The following is a 17,190-nucleotide window of genomic DNA, read 5'->3' on the forward strand; positions in this document are numbered from 1 at the left end:
TAGTGGGCGGTGACGATCGGTACATTCTTCGGTGCTTAGGTTGGTCTGCTCCTTGTTTATAGCCAAATAGCCCATTTCTGCGTCGAAAATAGATCTGAATCAGATGCTGAATACGTCTCATAATTGTCCATTATCTATATACTTAGCGACCAACTTCCCGTCGCAGCCGTCCTGCAGCTGTCGTGGGTCCTGGTTCCGGCCAGCTGCCCACCGCATCGTCAACCTCCTCCAGGAATGTAGTACTGTTGTGAATGGATGTTCCACTGAGGACGACCCGAATGCCTGGAGAGCTAGCATTGACCTGCGCCACCATCTTCGCCTCCTCGTAGGTAACACCGCCGACCATGAAGATAATGATGTCCTGCGGCTTATCACGCGTGTGACCGCTGCCCTCCAAGAAGGGATATTGGAGTTCTTTCAAGCGACCCTTGATGAGATTCTGAAGGGTCACTTCTAACCGAGGGGAGTGTTGGGTATAAACATTTTCGACGCCTTTGAGACCCTTGAAACGGTCTCGTGCACCAGAGAAAAAGGATGTTGATTCGAAGAGGTCGGAGAACCCACCCGCGACAGGAGGGGCTTGGAGAGAGTGATGGTATGCAAGGAGCTTGGAGATGAGGTTGACGCGGTTGGAGGGGACCTCGCCTGCTGTCACGAGGAGGTCGAGGAGGATGGGTAGGGCATTATTGGGATGTTTCTCATAACGAAGGGCGTAGAGGGCTACCAAGCGCAGCTTGTTGTCTGCAGGTACATTTGGTAGTCCGATAATTCGTTGGAGGGACTAGAGTGAAGTTAGTACGGGGAACGGATGAGAGGTCTAGGCCGATTCATACCTTGAGGTCATTGGTGTGGTTGTCATTACACGCGAGACTTTGTTCCAATTCACTCACGTCGAGCAGGTTGTCTTCGCCGACCCGTCGACTCAACTCGCCCACCAGAGTGACATGCTTGCTCACGTTGCCGGCGAGTTTCCGGAACTCCGGATAATCCTCCACAAAGCGTTTCATATCGGTGATAGATTCGATATTGGCCGTGCTCTGCGTTTTTGTTTGATACTGCTCCACATATTCTTTGATATTTTGACCCAGGTCGCCGAAGTTCTGATACATGTTCTTCTTGAAGAACGGATCTTGATCCTGGGCCAAGACGATCTCCTTCAGCTCCGGCCGGATCTCAGGGACATCCTGCAGATCGACGCGACCATTGTTGATGCCAAGCATTTCATGCACCATGGCCTGATATGTCCATTGGGTGAGCAGTGGGGTGATGGGATCGTCGCGGCGGTCGAGCACGAGGAGGATAGGCGGGGTATCCGTCCGGCGGAAATTAAACAGCTGCTCCTCTTGTGTGATGTGGTATCGGACCTCCGTAGCTAGTTTCCGAGCTAACAGACTGTTCTTCTCGTATCGGATCAGCGGGTTCTTCTTCAACGCGAGAAGCAGCGCCAGCGTGCCTTCTGTCGCTCTCTGTAGCGAGTCCGGGTTCCACAGATCGGGCGAGTGGCTCCAGATGCGCTGTAAGGGGAAACCCATGCCCAACGAACAGAGATCGGGGTTTGTGACGAGGAAGTCGGCGAACTGCTCCTGTACCGACTGTACCACTTCATGGCTATCCGCTTCTGCCAGCCTCTCCAGGGCGGATTTGCGGATGATGTTGCTTAAATAGATGTAATATTCGCCGTATTTAGGTTCGCGCAGCTCGTCGATCAGGAACTGTATGGAGGTCGGGGAGGGGCGCACGAAGCATATGCATCGCAAGTGGCGCATCTTCTCGCGCGCGGCATTGTCCAGGCGATCGATCAGGTAGACCTCGTGATTGAGGAGGGCAGACTGCGTGATGGCGGTTGAGACAATGGGGACCTGTGATCGCATTAGCTTGAATCGGGTGGCGGTCAGCTGGGAATCTCTCCCACCGTCTCACTATCCAACAGGAGGATCTTCATCTTGGAGGCGGTCGACTCGCCCACGGTGACCATCTTGGAGATATACCCCGAGGCAGCCGTGACGACGTCCATAATGGGCGGTGGGCAGTGCCGTCAAGAAACGAACAGAGAAGAAGCTTAGTGAGGTCAACGCCAACCGAGTCTGAAGCTTCCAGTCGAGCTAGTCAAGGAGTGTCTTGGAAAGTGAAGAGTGGAGAGCGGGAAGTTGTTGGGGTGTCCGCGTTCCACACATGACCCAGGCCTTTTTTTGGCTTCTCTACTTTTCTTGTCTTTTGATCTTGTTGATTCTCTCTTGTGTGTTTTTTTTTGTCTGTGTTTGCTTTTTTGTTCTTCGTCTGGTCAACCATGTTGCCTTACGTAGATCAGAGTTGGTATCCCTTTCTTTTGAGTACCTCGGCCTTCACTAACGCGTCCCCGCAGTATTCGAGCTGCCAGCTCGGCTCACTGGCGCATCAATCGACGAGCGTACGATTCTCCATTTACCCACGGCGTGAACAGGTTCTGACCCTCTACAGTCAAGCTGATCGGCTCCTTCCTTCTCTCCTACCCTCTGGCTGCGCTGCTGAAACGCATCCCTGACGCCCAGCCCTGGAAAAAGAATGTGTTCATCATCGGAGTATCCTTGTTCTACCTGGTTGGACTGTTCGACCTTTGGGATGGTCTGCGCACCTTATTATATAGTGCCGCCGGTACTTATGCGATCGCATACTTTGTGGATGGATCACTGATGCCCTGGTTCGGCTTCATGTTCCTGATGGGCCACATGTCGGTGAACCACATCTTCCGTCAGATGGCCAACGATGGTGCGACGGTAGACATCACCGGAGCTCAGATGGTGATGGTCATGAAACTCACCTCTTTCTGTTGGAATGTGCACGATGGTCGTCTGGCTCAGGACAAGCTGTCGGACCCGCAGAAGTACTCTGCGATCACACAATTCCCGGCCATTATCGACTACTTGGGCTATGTGATGTTCTTCCCTTCGCTTTTCGCGGGGCCCTCATTTGAATACGTCGATTACCGTCGCTGGATCGACACTACGTTGTTTGATGTGCCGCCAGGCACTGATCCGTCCAAGGTCCCAGCGACTCGGAAGAAGCGCAAGATTCCTCGCAGTGGAACGCCTGCTGCCAAGAAGGCAGCTGTTGGACTTCTTTGGATCTTGGCATTCATTCAGCTGGGCTCATACTTCACCACCGACTTCTTGCTGTCCGACTCGTTCCTGCATTACTCCTTCCTGCGCCGCGTGTTTACCGTGCACATGGTGGGATTCACCGCTCGCACCAAGTACTATGGTGTCTGGGCTCTGACGGAAGGTGCTTGCATCTTGTCGGGTATGGGATACAATAGCTTCGATCCCAAGTCGGGCAAGGTCTTCTGGAACCGATTGGAGAATGTCGACCCCTGGGGATTGGAGACCGCGCAGAACTCCCATGCATACTTGGGAAGCTGGAACAAGAACACTAACCACTGGCTGCGAAACTACGTGTACCTCCGCGTCACACCCAAGGGCAAGAAGCCCGGCTTCCGCGCTAGCATGGCCACCTTTGCTACCAGCGCCCTCTGGCACGGCTTCTACCCGGGATACTATATGACATTTGTCCTGGGTTCTTTCATCCAAACCGTTGCAAAGAGTATGTTGAACGCATGCAGTCATGTCCACAACGTGGGCCATTGTAATTTCAAACACTAACCTCTGCCAGACTTCCGCCGCTACGTTCGCCCCTTCTTCCTCACCCCGGATGGAACCAAGCCCATGGCGAACAAACGCTACTACGACATCCTCAGCTGGCTCGCAACTCAATTGACACTCTCATACGCTGTGATGCCATTCGTTCTTCTGAGATTCAACGAGTCCATCACCGTCTGGAGTCGGGTCCGTTACTACGGCATTATCAACTGCGCCGTCTCGCTCATCGCTTTCGCCTCCTTCTCTCCGCTCAAGGGCTACCTTGTCTCCCGATTGAAGCGCCGCAACCGACCCCACGTCGGCCGCACTGCCAGCACCGAGTCCGTTCGGGCCCCTGTTCTTGGTCTGCCCAACGACCCCGAGCGGGACTTCGATGAGGCCGTTGCGGAGATCAAGGCGGAGATTGAAAATCGGGGACGCCGGGGCAGTACGGTGACTATGCCCACCGGCGATGATTTGAAGGCTGCCGTGGAGCAAAAGATCGGACGGAAGTTGTAGGTTCAAGACAAGTTCGAATAGGTGCAATTGGGGCAATCCCGGAATAGAGTCGTCGGAGCAGGAGTTGGAAGGTTTTGCGTGTTGCGAATCAATTTGGGCGATTGGTCTCTATATTTTATAATGAAGATTGAATAGAACACGTCTTGCACATTGTGGACGTGTTGCACAGCTGCTCGTCCTCTCCAGACTGAATAGGATCAGCCCTCGCATCGGAGGATATTGAACTGCTTTGTCACTCAACTGCGGAGTAGACTTGGCAAGGGTTTCACCATTTGCAGTTTCATTGTCGATTCTCGGAGACTCGGCCCTTTTTCTGACGATCGGAATGGTTGCTGATGGTGAAATAGCAGAGACCGGCACATTGCTAATATGGCAACATGATGGCGTGTCCTACCGTGCTCCCCGCATATAACTCCGCATATCTCCCAGGAACGAGATGCAAAATATCGGATCATACAAGCTTATTTTTGAAGCTTAAACAAATAATATCATGGGAAGCATCGCAGCAGTCAATCCGTTCCAGGACGTTCCGGCGGGACGAACAGGTACATCAATTGGCACCCAATGATAAGCCCTAACTAAGAAACAATCTTCAGGTCCCCTCGAAACCCTCGTGGGTCAATTCCGAGCAGACACTGATCCCAACAGAACTGATCTCCTCGTTGGCGTCTATAAAACTGACCAGGGGAAACCTTACGTCCTGCCCAGCGTGAAAGAGGTATAGTCACTCCAACACTCTACTCGAGCCATAGCACTGACTCGGTGATTGCTACCATCCAGGCAAAGAGGAGAATCTTCGAGGATCCAGACTGGCATCATGAGTATCGCGCGTTCGCCCAAGGCTCCCCGGTCTATAGGAAATTGAGTGAAGAGTTGCTCTTTGGACCGGATCATCGCCTGCTCCGAGAGAAAAGGTAACACATAGCTTCCCTCTATCTGAAAATAAAAACATCAATGGCTAATCCTCAATCCCAGAATTGTATCAACGCAGACCCTCGGCGCAAGTGGTGGATGTCATGTTGGAGCAGTCCTGTTGGCTCAACACTACGGGCCATGGAAGCAGACTGGAAACCCCGAGATCTTCCTTCCCACCGAGACCTGGTTGAACCATCCTCATTTGTTCGAAGCTGCTGGAATTAAGACTACGCTGCTGCCTTATTTCAACAGCAAGACGAATAAGTTTGATTTTGCAAAGTTCACAGATGCCGTCAAGGCCCTGCCAGCTCAGTCTGTCGTTCTGCTGCAGTCTAATGCGCAGAACCCAACTGGAAGTGACCCTTCACCAGATCAGTGGCGGGAGCTGGCTACTATTTTCTCTGAACGCGGTCACTTGGCGTTCTTCGATGCGGCTTACCCTGGATTTGCCTCGGGAGACATTGACACGGATCTTGAAAGTGTTCGTCTATTTGCCGAGAGAGAGATCCCATTGATCTTTGTCTCGACCTACGGAAAGTCTTTCGGTCTCTACAGTGAGCGCGTTGGAATTCTCTCTGTGCTTGCTCCAAGCGAGCAAGTCGGAAAGAATATCGAGGCTCATTTGAGACTCCTGGCACGAGCAGAGTCCGGTGCACCCCCTGATTTTGGTTCCACTATAGTTGAGACTGTTCTCTCGGATGAGACCCTGAGGGCCCAATGGCGAGAGGAACTGCGTCATATGGCTAATCGATTGAAAAGTCGTCGAATCGCGCTCAGAGAAGCATTGGAGAAATTGGAAACACCTGGAAACTGGGCACATATCACCGAACAGAACGGAATGTTCTCGTGAGTTCATCAGCCTGCTTGAATGCTTCTCATACTGATTGATCTTTTAGATACGTTGGACTGTCTGTAGAGCAGGTAACTCTGCTCCGAGAGAAGTACCATGTTTACCTCCAAGATTCCGGGAGAATATCTATTGCGTAAGTTTCAAGAGAATCTTGAGTAAAACCGAAACTGACAGTCTATATCTTTGCAGTGGACTTAATGACTTCAATACTGAGTACACAGCCAGCAGTATCAGCGCCGTCGTCAAAGCGACTGCATCTCACTGAGAATCAAGGCGAATCGATAATGGGATTACCCAGAGATTATGATTTATTGATACATCGATTGATAAAGGAAAACTCTGTAAATGCACATGTTAGTCTGATATCTGCCGAGTGTCATACATCGAGCCTAGGAAGTAACCTCGTGTTATTGTTTATCAACGTCACGTCGCTGTTTCGGCGGGTATGCTACACTCAAAATTGAATTACCTAGGTACAGCCTTTGGCTCACCAATTTTATCTTCTATCCTTTTCAGGTCTATTCTCGATGATCTTGAATGAAGTCTTGAAATTAGTGCTGTAGAAAAAAAACTAAAACCAATCGGAATCCAGTGAACAGAGTGACTAGATGGTCATCCGCTGGAGAGCTGGTTAGCCCTTGCCCCCGACGGCACAGCAACTAGGCACATTTAGCGATGATCAATGTGAAAAACTCCCATTTGACGCAATTGATTGACGTCTATTTCATCCCAGAATCAGATCATACAATCTTAACCTCAGCCCGACGCGTCAAAGGCACATCAACATGAAGCACAAGCTTCTTATTCTGAGCATCATAGTCGGCATTATGGAGACCCTTGGGCTTGCTCTTCACTCCGAGAAGAGTGATAGCCTCAATGGTGACACCGGCATCGTACTCAAACGATCCAGTCATGCTGAGCTTGCCGTGGGCGTACTTGAAGTCAATCTCCGACACGGTATCTTGCACAACTGACTCGCCGTCGTCAAGGTAAAGCGAGCCCTCAGCGCGACCATCAAGACCAGGCGCAATCACAATGTTGAAGCCCTTGGTACGGAGCGCGGTGGTGGTGTTGGCGCTCTCGATACGTTGGGGGTAGACGATGCCACCCTTGTAGTGGACCGTGATATCGGTATAGTCGACCTCGGCCGAGACGTACTCGCCGTGTCCGCGGACGGGCTTACCGGTGCCCCATTCGTAGAAGATGTCGTCTGGCAGGTAGTAGTTCAGGCTTGTGCTGTTCTCCTCGGTGACAGGGCTGACGAGGATACCATCGCCGTAGAAGAACTGAAGATCGATGGGGTAGGTGTTGGGGTCACTCGGGTAGTTGAAGAACAGAGGATTGAGAGCCGGGGTACCGGTCTGGTTTTGTTTATAGATGGCGGTGTAGATGTAGTCGACTGAAGAACTATTAGTTCCGACTTTCATCTTGGATGTCATATTGCAGGTGTCACTTACGGAGCTGGTATCTGATAGAAATTCCCTTGCGCGCAGCTTCAGCGACTGTCGGCCAGCGGTAGAACTCTTGAGGAGTCGAGGAGATCTCAGCGTGGTTGCGGAAGAATGTGTAGAAAGAACCGAGAGCCGCCCATCTATCGATCCGCATTAGTTGTAGTCGCGTACTAAAAGAGAGTGTGTTTCACCTAGCACAGAGGTTCTCTGTCGTATTGCCACCAAAGCCGCACACATCGGGACCGACGACGGGGATTTGGTACAACGACGCAAACTGCAAGATTTGACTGATGGAGAGTCGGTACCAAAGCCAGCCGGAGATATTGTCTGTCACATATTTAGCATGAGATTCGCTCCAACATCAGATGCGAGACTTCAGATTAAATCTTACCTCCAAGCCAGTGGGACACATCCTTGCCGGAACCGGCAAAGGTGCTTCGTGTGATCACCAAAGCGCGATCATCCGGGCGTCTGGCACGCATGGCGTTGTGAGAGTGCGAAGACATCATAGCACCGTAAAGGTTGTGGGTATCATATTGAACGTAGCCACCACTTTGCACCAGGTCAGTATCGGCAGTGCTGTCAGCCAGCGTGGGCCCAGCGCCATTTTGAATCATGAAAGGTGGTCTGATGAACTCGCGATTGGGCAGGCCCTTGCATTCATTGGGTCCGCAGCCAGAGCCAGTCTTCTTACCACTTTGCCAGCCAGCATTCGAGGAAGAACTGGAGGATCTGGCGGAGCGCCAGTGACCAGCGCCCAGGTTGCGACGGGAAAGCGACCGAGGCTTACGGCTTTGAATATCAGCAGTCGCACGCTTCTCGTTTGAGTTACCGGAAGCGAAGTTGGGCTGGAGACTGTCTGGGAAGCCGGGGATGGGAGCATCAGGGCCATCTCGGACCGCTGGTGCTTTGGGAGGATCGCCATCCACTTCCGCGAACTTCTCCGGAGTGGTGTTGTTGCCTGGGTACGGACGGTTGAAGAAATTGGCGGGTTCGTTCATGTCGATCCACAGCGCGTCAATATCCGGACCATTGGTGCCGTCGAAGAAGTTCAAAAATTGTTCGCTCCAGTACTCCTGCGAGTCGGGGTGGAACCAGTCAGGGAAGTAACTTGGACCAGCCCAAACTACACCCTGGTATTCGGAGCCATTCTTCTCCTTCATGAAGGTGCCATACTTGAGACCTGCATCGAGCGCCGGGTTAGATTCTTTGTAGAAGACAGCGGGATCCACCATGACGATGTAATGCTGATCTCTCGCGTGAATGGTATCCACCAAGTCTTTGTACAGATTAGCCGGGAATCTTTCCGGGTCAATGGTGAAGATGCGGCGACGGTCCATGTAATCAATATCAGTCCAAATGGTTTCCAGAGGAATGTTGTTCGTAGAGTAGTTAGCCGTGACAGCGGCAACCTCGTACACATCTTGGTAGCCATATTTGCACTGGTGGTATCCGAGTCCCCAGTAGGGTGTCATCAACGGCAGCTGAGCAATTTCCGCGTATTGCATGGCAACATCGCGGGGAGATGGGCCGGCAATGAAGTAGAAGTCCAGAACACCGCCGATAATGTTGTACTCGAGGTACTGGCCACCCTTGTTGTCGATGAAGATGTCCATGCCGTTGGAGTTGAGCAGGAAGACTCCGTGGGTGGCATCCTTTCGGTGGTCGAAATAGATCGGGTGGGCGCCGTACAGATTCTCACCCTGAGGCGTTCCGTAGGCATCGCGGGTATAGATCGTGCGAGTGTAGTTGGTCGTGTTCAGCATGAACGCGTCGCTGTGCTCGCCGAGTCCGTAAAGATGCGGGTTCTGTGGAAGATGTGTCTTGAGATAGACATATTGGCTCTCAAACACCAGCTTGTTACCCGTGGTGTCAAAAAGCACCTCTTCGGTATCGGTGCGAGAGACGGTGAAAGAGAAGGGGTCGGCCTTGAAGTTGAACTTGAGCTTGGAGTTCTTAGGCGAGCACCATTCCCCGAAGCCAGGGCGCGGGAAGACACTGTCAGGCACCTGGTAGACGGTGTTGTTGGTGTCTGAAATCTTGACATGAAGCCGATCGCTGGTCTGATATTCCACTTCCAGCTTCAGGTCTGGGAGATCAGTGCCGAAGACATTGCACGCAGACCCTGCGAGAGACAGATCTGCGTAGAAACCAGAGCGAGTCTCCCAATGCTTGGTCGCTTTGTATCCGGGACATTTGGACAAGTCCTTCTCATAGAGATCATTGCCAGGGTCATCAAGATCGGCGATTCCCGCCTGACTCTGCGCCCAGGCACCGGCACTCAGGGCCACGGCCGAAGTGAGCAGGTTCTTGAGATACATGCTGAGTCCTTGAATCGAGGGAAGTGTGCCTCCTGCATGCCGGTCTTATATAGATCTCTCGGATCGGGTTTTCCCCTTTGCCAAGATGGACCGTGTTGTCGATGTGGGGACTGCATTTCCCCAGGCCGTGATCCCCGCAGAACCTTGGGTAGGGGATGTCACCCTGCCTGTCCGACTTTTGCGACTTCATCGCTTCTTCCTCGCCACAGAGTCATTGTCTCGAGTCGAGCCGCCTTGGCCAGGCATTCCCAGTATCCACCCGATGAAAACAAAGGTAGCAACCCCGCGCAGGGGGCACTTTGCCGACCCATCATGTTTGCCGAGTATTCCGACAAAAGCCCGAAAAACCTGACGCAGGTCTTAAGCCGAAGCCAGCGAGGGTCTTGGCGTCCGCTTTACGTCCGCATAGTCTCCGCTTGTTTGTCAATTGCCCGTCAAAAGTCCGTTGCGGGGTGGAAAAGCGTTTCCCCCAATGTTTGCTGGAAATGCCAAGAATGGCGGTTCAGCCCGCCACGCTCAACACTTCGAGCACTTGGGACTGTTGAAAGAAAATCATATCTGACCCTTGATCTTGTACTCAAGATTGAGGCATTCCCCTTTTTCTCTCAAAATGTTTGTCCGAAGTCAGACTTGCATGAAGCATGCAGTAGAGTATGTCGCTCTCATCGCCCAATCGACCATAGGGTTCATGCAAGCTACTCATCGCGAGATGTGAGCTGCGAACAAAGTGCAGAGATCCGAATCTATTCTTAATTCAAGCTCAATCATTGCCCCTTGCTGCAGACCTGCAGACCATGAGCATCTTCTCACCGCAATTTACTTGTAGCCTCTAGATTGCACAAACGTTGTACTGGGATGGCCGAGGTTAGGATGCAATCTGTGGTATGTATGCTCTATCCTTCCAATAATTTTGTTCATTATGCCCCATGGAAGCGCCAGGGCCTGGAAGTAGCAGATCGAAAGATTGTACTCTCGCAGCGTTCAATGGTACTCCGTAGCATCATCCAGCTAAGCCAAAGACAATCAGTTGTCGGAAGTGAACCCATGATAATCCGCTCGATTCGAGTCCAACTCACGTGGAATTCAAGACACTTGAACCAGGTATTAACCCTTTGATGAAGAGATAGGGATCTTGTTCTTCGAAGATATTCCAACTTACAAGTTTAACAACTAACACACATCTGTCTTAGATGAGGCTAAGGATGGGAACTGAATCGCAGAAGCATGCAAGCCGACTTTAGCACTATAGCTATAAATAGCTCAGATAATATCTGAGATCTCCATTCACTATACGGAGTATCGAGTACCGAGTACAGGCCAAATTTGTCGCATCATTACTGGCCCTGATGCAGGGCGTAATGCCTTTGAGGCATGGATATGTGGCTTGTCATGGGCAGGATTGAATCGCTTATCCATGTCACAGACGTCGAATATTTTTCTGCACTTCTAACTCTGAGATCCAAATGCATTGCAATGGGATGCTGATAGCTTTATTGCTTCGAAGTAGAATTTATAGCTTAGCCGCTGCGCGGAACGACGCAATCCCGAGAAATAAACCTGCAAGATAGCTCTATGATGCAAGCAGATTGGAAAGATGCAGTCACTTCTATATGGCAATGTCTTTTGTTCAAAGAAGCAGGAAAAGGGGAGGTCGTGAAGAAATAGGAAGCGGAGTATCACCCACCGGGCTCAGTTTTCGGCGCAATATAAGACTCAATAAATTTCCAAGGCCATTGGAACTCTACTCGGGTTTGTATATGTACTTAAAAAGCGAACTTTGAAATTAGAAGGTTATCGGTGCTCATCGGCGGTGGGTCTTGTTAGCTAAGACCAGGTAATCTCAGGTAGTAACCATAGCTCGGAAGATAGTCAAGCCTTTTCTGAGGGGATAGAACCCAAATATTATGCCACATACGTATGAGGCAAACAAGCCACATGGCCTAGATTCATGTCTAGTAATTAACACCTGAGAGCAGTGTGCAAGGCAGCGATGAGCCTTGGAAGGCGCAGTTATACTTAGCGCCGCTAACACATCTCTCGCATCTCTAGTAGCACAAAAGTCCCATACCCTTGACCATACCATCACCGAGAGCCTATCAAAAGCCATTACAAACCAACAGACAACCAACAGCCCCTCTTTTCATAAATTCCCATGTCAGTACAGCCCCGGTGCTTTCTATTTCAGTGCCTCGAGTCAAGCTACTGCACGGAGTAGTTGTTCGTTCAGATATGCATTCAGGCATCTTCATTCACCCTTTTGAATGCGATCAGGGTTCCTGATAAGCTGCGCCACACTGTGGTTGAGGAGGTTTTTTCAGGATCCCTGTAATTTTTTTCTCGTGCCTTGGTATATAGTCCCAGGGGTCAGTCTTGGAATGGGATCATCATAAATACAGACTTTGGATTCAGTCGAAAAGTGAAAGGACTTTTTCCCAACTACCTCAGGCGTCTTTTCGCGAACACTTGAAATAGAGCCACAATGCCATCCCGACACTCCTATATCCCATTTTCATCCTCACTTCCACTATCCGAGATCATTGAGCTCCAGCCAGAGGAAGAGCCATGGTGTGCTGGCTATGCTCCCTCGCAGGGTCGTCGCTGTCATGCTCGCACAAATGCGTACGGCCGCAACTCGGCCATGAAACTACTTGAGAAGGGCACCGAGAGACTCCGTGCTGGTCGCAGTCTCGACAATCTGCTAGAAGATTTAGCCCCACACGTCCTCTGTACCCGGTTCCATCAGAACCAAGCCTCGACACTCTCATCTCGTTGGAAAAGAAAAGTCCGAGCCTACCTTGATTCGCAGATCCCATCTGTGCCATCTACGCCATCTACAAGAACGGCGAGACTCCCATCTATACCGTCTACGGCATCTACTAGGACGACAAGACTCACATCTACGCCATCTGTGCCGTCCACCAGAACAACAAGGCTCTCATCTAGAAACAGCCCCAGCGAGACCCCCGAAAGGGAGATTGACGAAAGGACAGCTCTTCTACGGAAACTGAGTGAAACCTTGGAAGAGCTCAGACGATTGGATGCTGCTGAGGTTGACGAAGAGCACAGCACAGGCTCTCGTGCCCTTCGCGAGACCGAGAGCTCAAGTAGGACCACTAGTCCAGGAATCACGGAAAGCACACTCAGGAGACCCGCCTCACAAGAGAGTCATGTTGGCAGGGCAGTGCAAAGAGGCTCCACAGAATCCATCGTGGTCCAGATGGCAACTGCAGTGCCTCGAGTAATCCAGGCCCAAATTGGCTCCACCAGTGTCACTCCCGTTCCCAGGCAAACATCAGCGAGCCCAACAGTGGCTTCCGTCTCCAGCAGCACACTGTCGCGTGTCAATCGCCGTAAGGTGGAAGGGAATTGTGGAATATGTTTGTGCAACATGCATACTCCACAGCAGAATGTGAACACTGCCGACGCCGAAGTGATAGGGAATGATAACAATGATGACGGTGACGATGATGAAGAAGATGATGACCGAGGAGATGAATTGACCTGGTGCAAGGCACGGTGTGGAGTCAACTTCCACAAAGGATGTATCGACCAATGGCTAGCGCGAGCTCGCACATGTCCAGCGTGTAGGAGCAATTGGGAAGATTTGGAATCAGTAGAGCAGGCATGATGCTCGTCATTTTACGAAGACACATAGAAGATATCCTATTTGTGAATAATATATGATTGCCCATTGGGAACCCCTCTTCCAAGTCTACAATGTTTGACAATATCTGTCAACTAGCTAAATTGACTCATTTCACTACGCAGATCTATAGAGGCCAGGATCATTTTCAATATTTCTGATAGAATAATTCCCAACCTATTCGGTATTAAGCCTTCCAAGGTTTGAGTTACACCTTAAGATCTGCTCTTTATGTGTCCCAAGGTCTTTTTCAAGAATCTTTTCAAGAGTCTTTTTAACTGTCTTTTCTTTTACTGCTATTTGCACACCATTTTCTCAAGTCCCTTAGAAGACTTGTACATCGAGGTCTTCTCTTCCCAGATGCTGAAGTCAATGATTCTACGGACGGTGTGATTATCCCGGGCATGGTCGACACTCACCGACACGCATCTATGTCGCTGACTCGAGGCGTGGGAGCTGATCAGTCTCTGTTGCATTTCCTCTCGAACACATATTTGAGATGGCTACCAGCAACGAGTGTCGATGACATGGAGCTCTCCTCCCTGGTGGGCGGTCTTGAAGCGTTGAACAGCGGTGTGACTACCATCATTGACACTTGCGAGTCTTTCCACTCCGGTGAACATGCGGAAGCCGAGTTGTTGGGACTGAAGAAGTCAGGAGTCCGTGCCTTCTTTTGCTTTGCCATGAGCGATGACGCGTATGGTACCGCCGCCGTTGGCAAAGAGGGCTGGGAAGCCCGCGTGGCACACATCCAAAAGATGCGCTCCACAAATGATCCCGATGACCTGGTGCAAGTTGGAATGGCCCTCAGTCAGCCCGGCAGCACTCCTTTTGATTTGACCAAGCTGGAGATCGCTTTTGCAGAAAAGCATGGTCTCTTGTGCTGCTCTCATTCATGCGGCCTTGAGAACTCTATCATCACGAAGGATATTGAAGAACGCGCCAGTCATGGATTGATGAAGCCAGGCCATGTTTACATCCACTGCACCAACCTCACTAAGCGTGAAATTGAGCTTATTGCTGAGTCCAAGGGCAAAATCTCTGTCGCGACCGAGACAGATATGCAGATGGGTATGGGAATTCCCCCAATCAGAGCCTGCATCGAGAACGGCATCAATCCTTCTCTAAGCATCGATACATCAGCTGCTGTCGCCCCGGATCTGCTTGGGCAAATGCGACTTGCCCTTCAGATGCAACGGTGCTTAGACAATGACGCCGTTCACAAGACTCGCCAAGTCCCCCTTGACCTCGAATACGGTGTCCGGGATGCCCTCATCTGGGGAACGAGAAACGGCGCCGAAACCGTTGGCATGATTGACCGTATCGGCACCCTCACTCCTGGAAAACAGGCTGACATCGTTGTCATCACTTCGAAGAACGCAATCAGTGCCTCTGCGTACCCCCTGGGAACAGCTGTTCTTCATTCCAGTCCCGCCGATGTCGACACTGTCATGGTCAGAGCTGCTACCTCTACCGCCACCACTGCAGCACCAACATGTACAGCGTCTCTCACCACAACTCTCTGCGACTACCCGAGTACGGACTTTGCCGTCGCCATTGAAAGCAGGGCATCCTGCTGGGACTACTGTAACGACCACCAGCCATGCAACTTCGTCATTTTCAATCCCGGCAACCCTTACCTGGGCATCGGCACTTGCTGGCTGTACCCCGGCGAGACTTTCGACAAGAGTGAAGCTAGCTCAGACTGCTCCAATCCCTACCTTGAAGTCTACGACAAGCCCACGTGTTCTGGCGGAGCGACAACCACCACTACTTCCGGCGCCTGTACCGCCACCGCGACTCCCTCTGCCGTTGCCTCGGTCTGCGGGTATCCGGCACCTGAAGACTGCTTTTACGACTGCTATGCTAGCTCAGGTGCGCCAAACTGCTTGAGTATCTGCGCAAAGGCAGAAGCCTGTAGCTATGTCGTCTTTAAGCCGGGTCAGGACAGCTACTCGCCATATGCCCCCGGCACCTGCTGGGTCTACCCGAACGGCACATATGACGATCAGTCTACGACCACTTGCAGTGGTAAACCTGAGCAGTATGTGTATGAGAATCTGTGTCCCAAGCCCTCGAGTTCATCATCGTCCTCGTCCTCGTCTTCGTCTACTACCACGGGTTCGGCCATTGCTGCTGCTGCCGCCATGGTCACTTCTACCACCAGCAAGAATTCTGCGCCCACTGGCATCTCCCTTAATCGTCCAATGTCGTTCGGCATGGCTGCATTGGTGTGGCAGGCTTTGTAATAAAACACATTTGTATATACTGCTTGTTCTTCCCACTGAACAAAATATTGAAAGCGATATATGATACGTTTAAAGATTTTATGAGCCTACTTCCCTCTAGTTATTTCTTGCAATTGCGTAAGGCCCGTTGAGTTGTACTGGTGTTCCCTTGCATTGCCAATTGGTTGATTAGCCTGCTTGGCCTTGCTTATTCCACCTTTAGGCCAAAACAGATAACAAAGCTATTGCCATAGCATCGGCACCGGATCGCAAGGTGGGCTGAATCTGAGGTGCAAAATACGGCGAGTGATTCACAGGTACATCACTCGGCGCTATGTTTTCAGGGCTTCCACCAAAGTTCCAATAAGTGTCAGGTATCGTGTAAGGCCCTTGAAGCGCCGAAACGTCCTCTGTGGCGACTGTTGTCTCCATTTCAACGAGGTTTGAACCAAAATGTTGGGTAAGAACTGGACGAAGCCGACCGGCAATTGATGAAGAGTTGGTAGTCAGCGGAGCTCGCTCAGATACAGTTATCTTGGGAGCCACGGGGGCGTTCATGTTTTCGCATTCAGCCTCGATTGACCTGATGATGAAAGGAATGATTCTCTCTCGAACTTGTGGCTCTATGGTCTTGACGTCAAATAGTAAATCCGCGTCGTAGACAAAATCAGCCCCTGGAATTCCAGCATGAAATGCCCAGCACGCCACTTTGGCCACCTCATCAGAACCAAGCTCAGCCTTCAGGAGCTCCGGGATCTGAGAGATGAGTCGCGCTGCCATCACAATCGGATCCTCGCAATCAATCCTATCCAAATCATTGCCCCGGACTGGCTTATAGCCGAGAAGCTATACTCTGGCCCACTTCTCATTAGACCAACAGTGGCAGGCGTTTGAATGTTCATTTGTACCAGTTGTCCGCAGTTTTCGCGCAAAGGTAACCAATGGCGTCTATCATGAAGAGACCATAAGCGTATGGGAAGAGAAAACGCATTACGATTCGGAACACGACATAGTGAGGATTTACCCCAAATGGGGATCAGGAATGGGTATTGAAGATGGCCAGGCTTTTTGGGTTGAATTCCATCGCTGGCTTTGCGATGGAAGTATTCATCCTTAATTTGTTCAATGCCAAGATGAAGACAAATGCAAGAGGCTACTTTTTCAACAGCGAGAATATTCCATACGCCGGCACCGATGTGATGCAGACAATCGCACTCTATGATTTTCCCGGTTGTGATTTGAAATCGGCTGAGAAGCTGCGTTGGGCCATGAAGAATGTCGCCGATGCAATATCCAAATCCTTCCGCGACGCCGCATTCTCTTCCAAAGATAAAGCGAATTCTAGTGTCATCGGCAAGGCGATGACGAGCATGACATATGTTGAAATCCGCTGGCAATGGATCGTTCTTCCGGTTTTAGTCTGGTTGTTGGCGCTCACCACCTTGGTGGGAACAACGTGGAAGACTAACAAATCCAAATCACTCACCTGGAAAAATAACCTTCTCCCACTCCTGTTCCTATATGAAAATGACCTCCACGAAAAGGCAGAGGATTTTGAGTCGCTCTCAGGTCGTCAGAGGGCGAAAATGTGTGACACAGATGGCGGAATGCGGCTCAGCAAGTGATGTCACACCTGGGGTCCGCGTTTGTCA

At 51.0% G+C, this 17,190-nt stretch overlaps 8 protein-coding genes across 8 annotated transcripts; 5 read left to right on the plus strand and 3 right to left on the minus strand.

Moving 5' to 3' along the window:
* Positions 1-142: 142 nt before the first annotated feature.
* Positions 143-2,014, minus strand: N7506_007122 (Sec1 family protein; the record flags this gene model as incomplete). The annotated part of the gene is made up of 3 exons (XM_056956415.1): positions 143-781; positions 834-1,859; positions 1,913-2,014. 3 exons carry the CDS (start codon positions 2,012-2,014, stop codon positions 143-145), a joined length of 1,767 nt encoding a protein of 588 aa, XP_056810749.1.
* Positions 2,015-2,287: 273 nt separating this feature from the next.
* On the plus strand, positions 2,288-4,130 carry N7506_007123 (lysophospholipid acyltransferase; the record flags this gene model as incomplete). The annotated part of the gene is made up of 3 exons (XM_056956416.1): positions 2,288-2,299; positions 2,463-3,576; positions 3,646-4,130. The coding sequence occupies 3 exons, from the start codon at positions 2,288-2,290 to the stop codon at positions 4,128-4,130; spliced, it is 1,611 nt and encodes a 536-aa protein (XP_056810750.1).
* A 490-nt stretch (positions 4,131-4,620) lies between these two features.
* On the plus strand, positions 4,621-6,160 carry N7506_007124 (uncharacterized protein; the record flags this gene model as incomplete). The annotated part of the gene is made up of 6 exons (XM_056956417.1): positions 4,621-4,675; positions 4,727-4,848; positions 4,911-5,044; positions 5,106-5,891; positions 5,942-6,028; positions 6,085-6,160. 6 exons carry the CDS (start codon positions 4,621-4,623, stop codon positions 6,158-6,160), a joined length of 1,260 nt encoding a protein of 419 aa, XP_056810751.1.
* Positions 6,161-6,635: 475 nt separating this feature from the next.
* Positions 6,636-9,667, minus strand: N7506_007125 (glycoside hydrolase family 31 protein; the record flags this gene model as incomplete). Its single annotated transcript, XM_056956418.1, has 4 exons — positions 6,636-7,294; positions 7,353-7,486; positions 7,538-7,673; positions 7,738-9,667. The coding sequence occupies 4 exons, from the start codon at positions 9,665-9,667 to the stop codon at positions 6,636-6,638; spliced, it is 2,859 nt and encodes a 952-aa protein (XP_056810752.1).
* Positions 9,668-12,146: 2,479 nt separating this feature from the next.
* N7506_007126 (uncharacterized protein) lies at positions 12,147-13,295 on the plus strand (the record flags this gene model as incomplete). Its single annotated transcript, XM_056956419.1, has 1 exon — positions 12,147-13,295. The coding sequence occupies one exon, from the start codon at positions 12,147-12,149 to the stop codon at positions 13,293-13,295; it is 1,149 nt and encodes a 382-aa protein (XP_056810753.1).
* Positions 13,296-13,741: 446 nt separating this feature from the next.
* N7506_007127 (Metallo-dependent hydrolase) lies at positions 13,742-15,559 on the plus strand (the record flags this gene model as incomplete). Its single annotated transcript, XM_056956420.1, has 1 exon — positions 13,742-15,559. One exon carries the CDS (start codon positions 13,742-13,744, stop codon positions 15,557-15,559), a length of 1,818 nt encoding a protein of 605 aa, XP_056810754.1.
* Positions 15,560-15,757: 198 nt separating this feature from the next.
* Positions 15,758-16,318, minus strand: N7506_007128 (metal-dependent amidase/aminoacylase/carboxypeptidase; the record flags this gene model as incomplete). The annotated part of the gene is made up of 1 exon (XM_056956421.1): positions 15,758-16,318. One exon carries the CDS (start codon positions 16,316-16,318, stop codon positions 15,758-15,760), a length of 561 nt encoding a protein of 186 aa, XP_056810755.1.
* Positions 16,319-16,593: 275 nt separating this feature from the next.
* N7506_007129 (uncharacterized protein) lies at positions 16,594-17,163 on the plus strand (the record flags this gene model as incomplete). Its single annotated transcript, XM_056956422.1, has 1 exon — positions 16,594-17,163. The coding sequence occupies one exon, from the start codon at positions 16,594-16,596 to the stop codon at positions 17,161-17,163; it is 570 nt and encodes a 189-aa protein (XP_056810756.1).
* Positions 17,164-17,190: the final 27 nt, after the last annotated feature.

Source organism: Penicillium brevicompactum, assembly GCF_028827555.1.
Source record: "Penicillium brevicompactum strain IBT 35665 chromosome Unknown utg000005l_segment0_segment0, whole genome shotgun sequence".
Taxonomy (NCBI): domain Eukaryota; kingdom Fungi; phylum Ascomycota; class Eurotiomycetes; order Eurotiales; family Aspergillaceae; genus Penicillium; species Penicillium brevicompactum.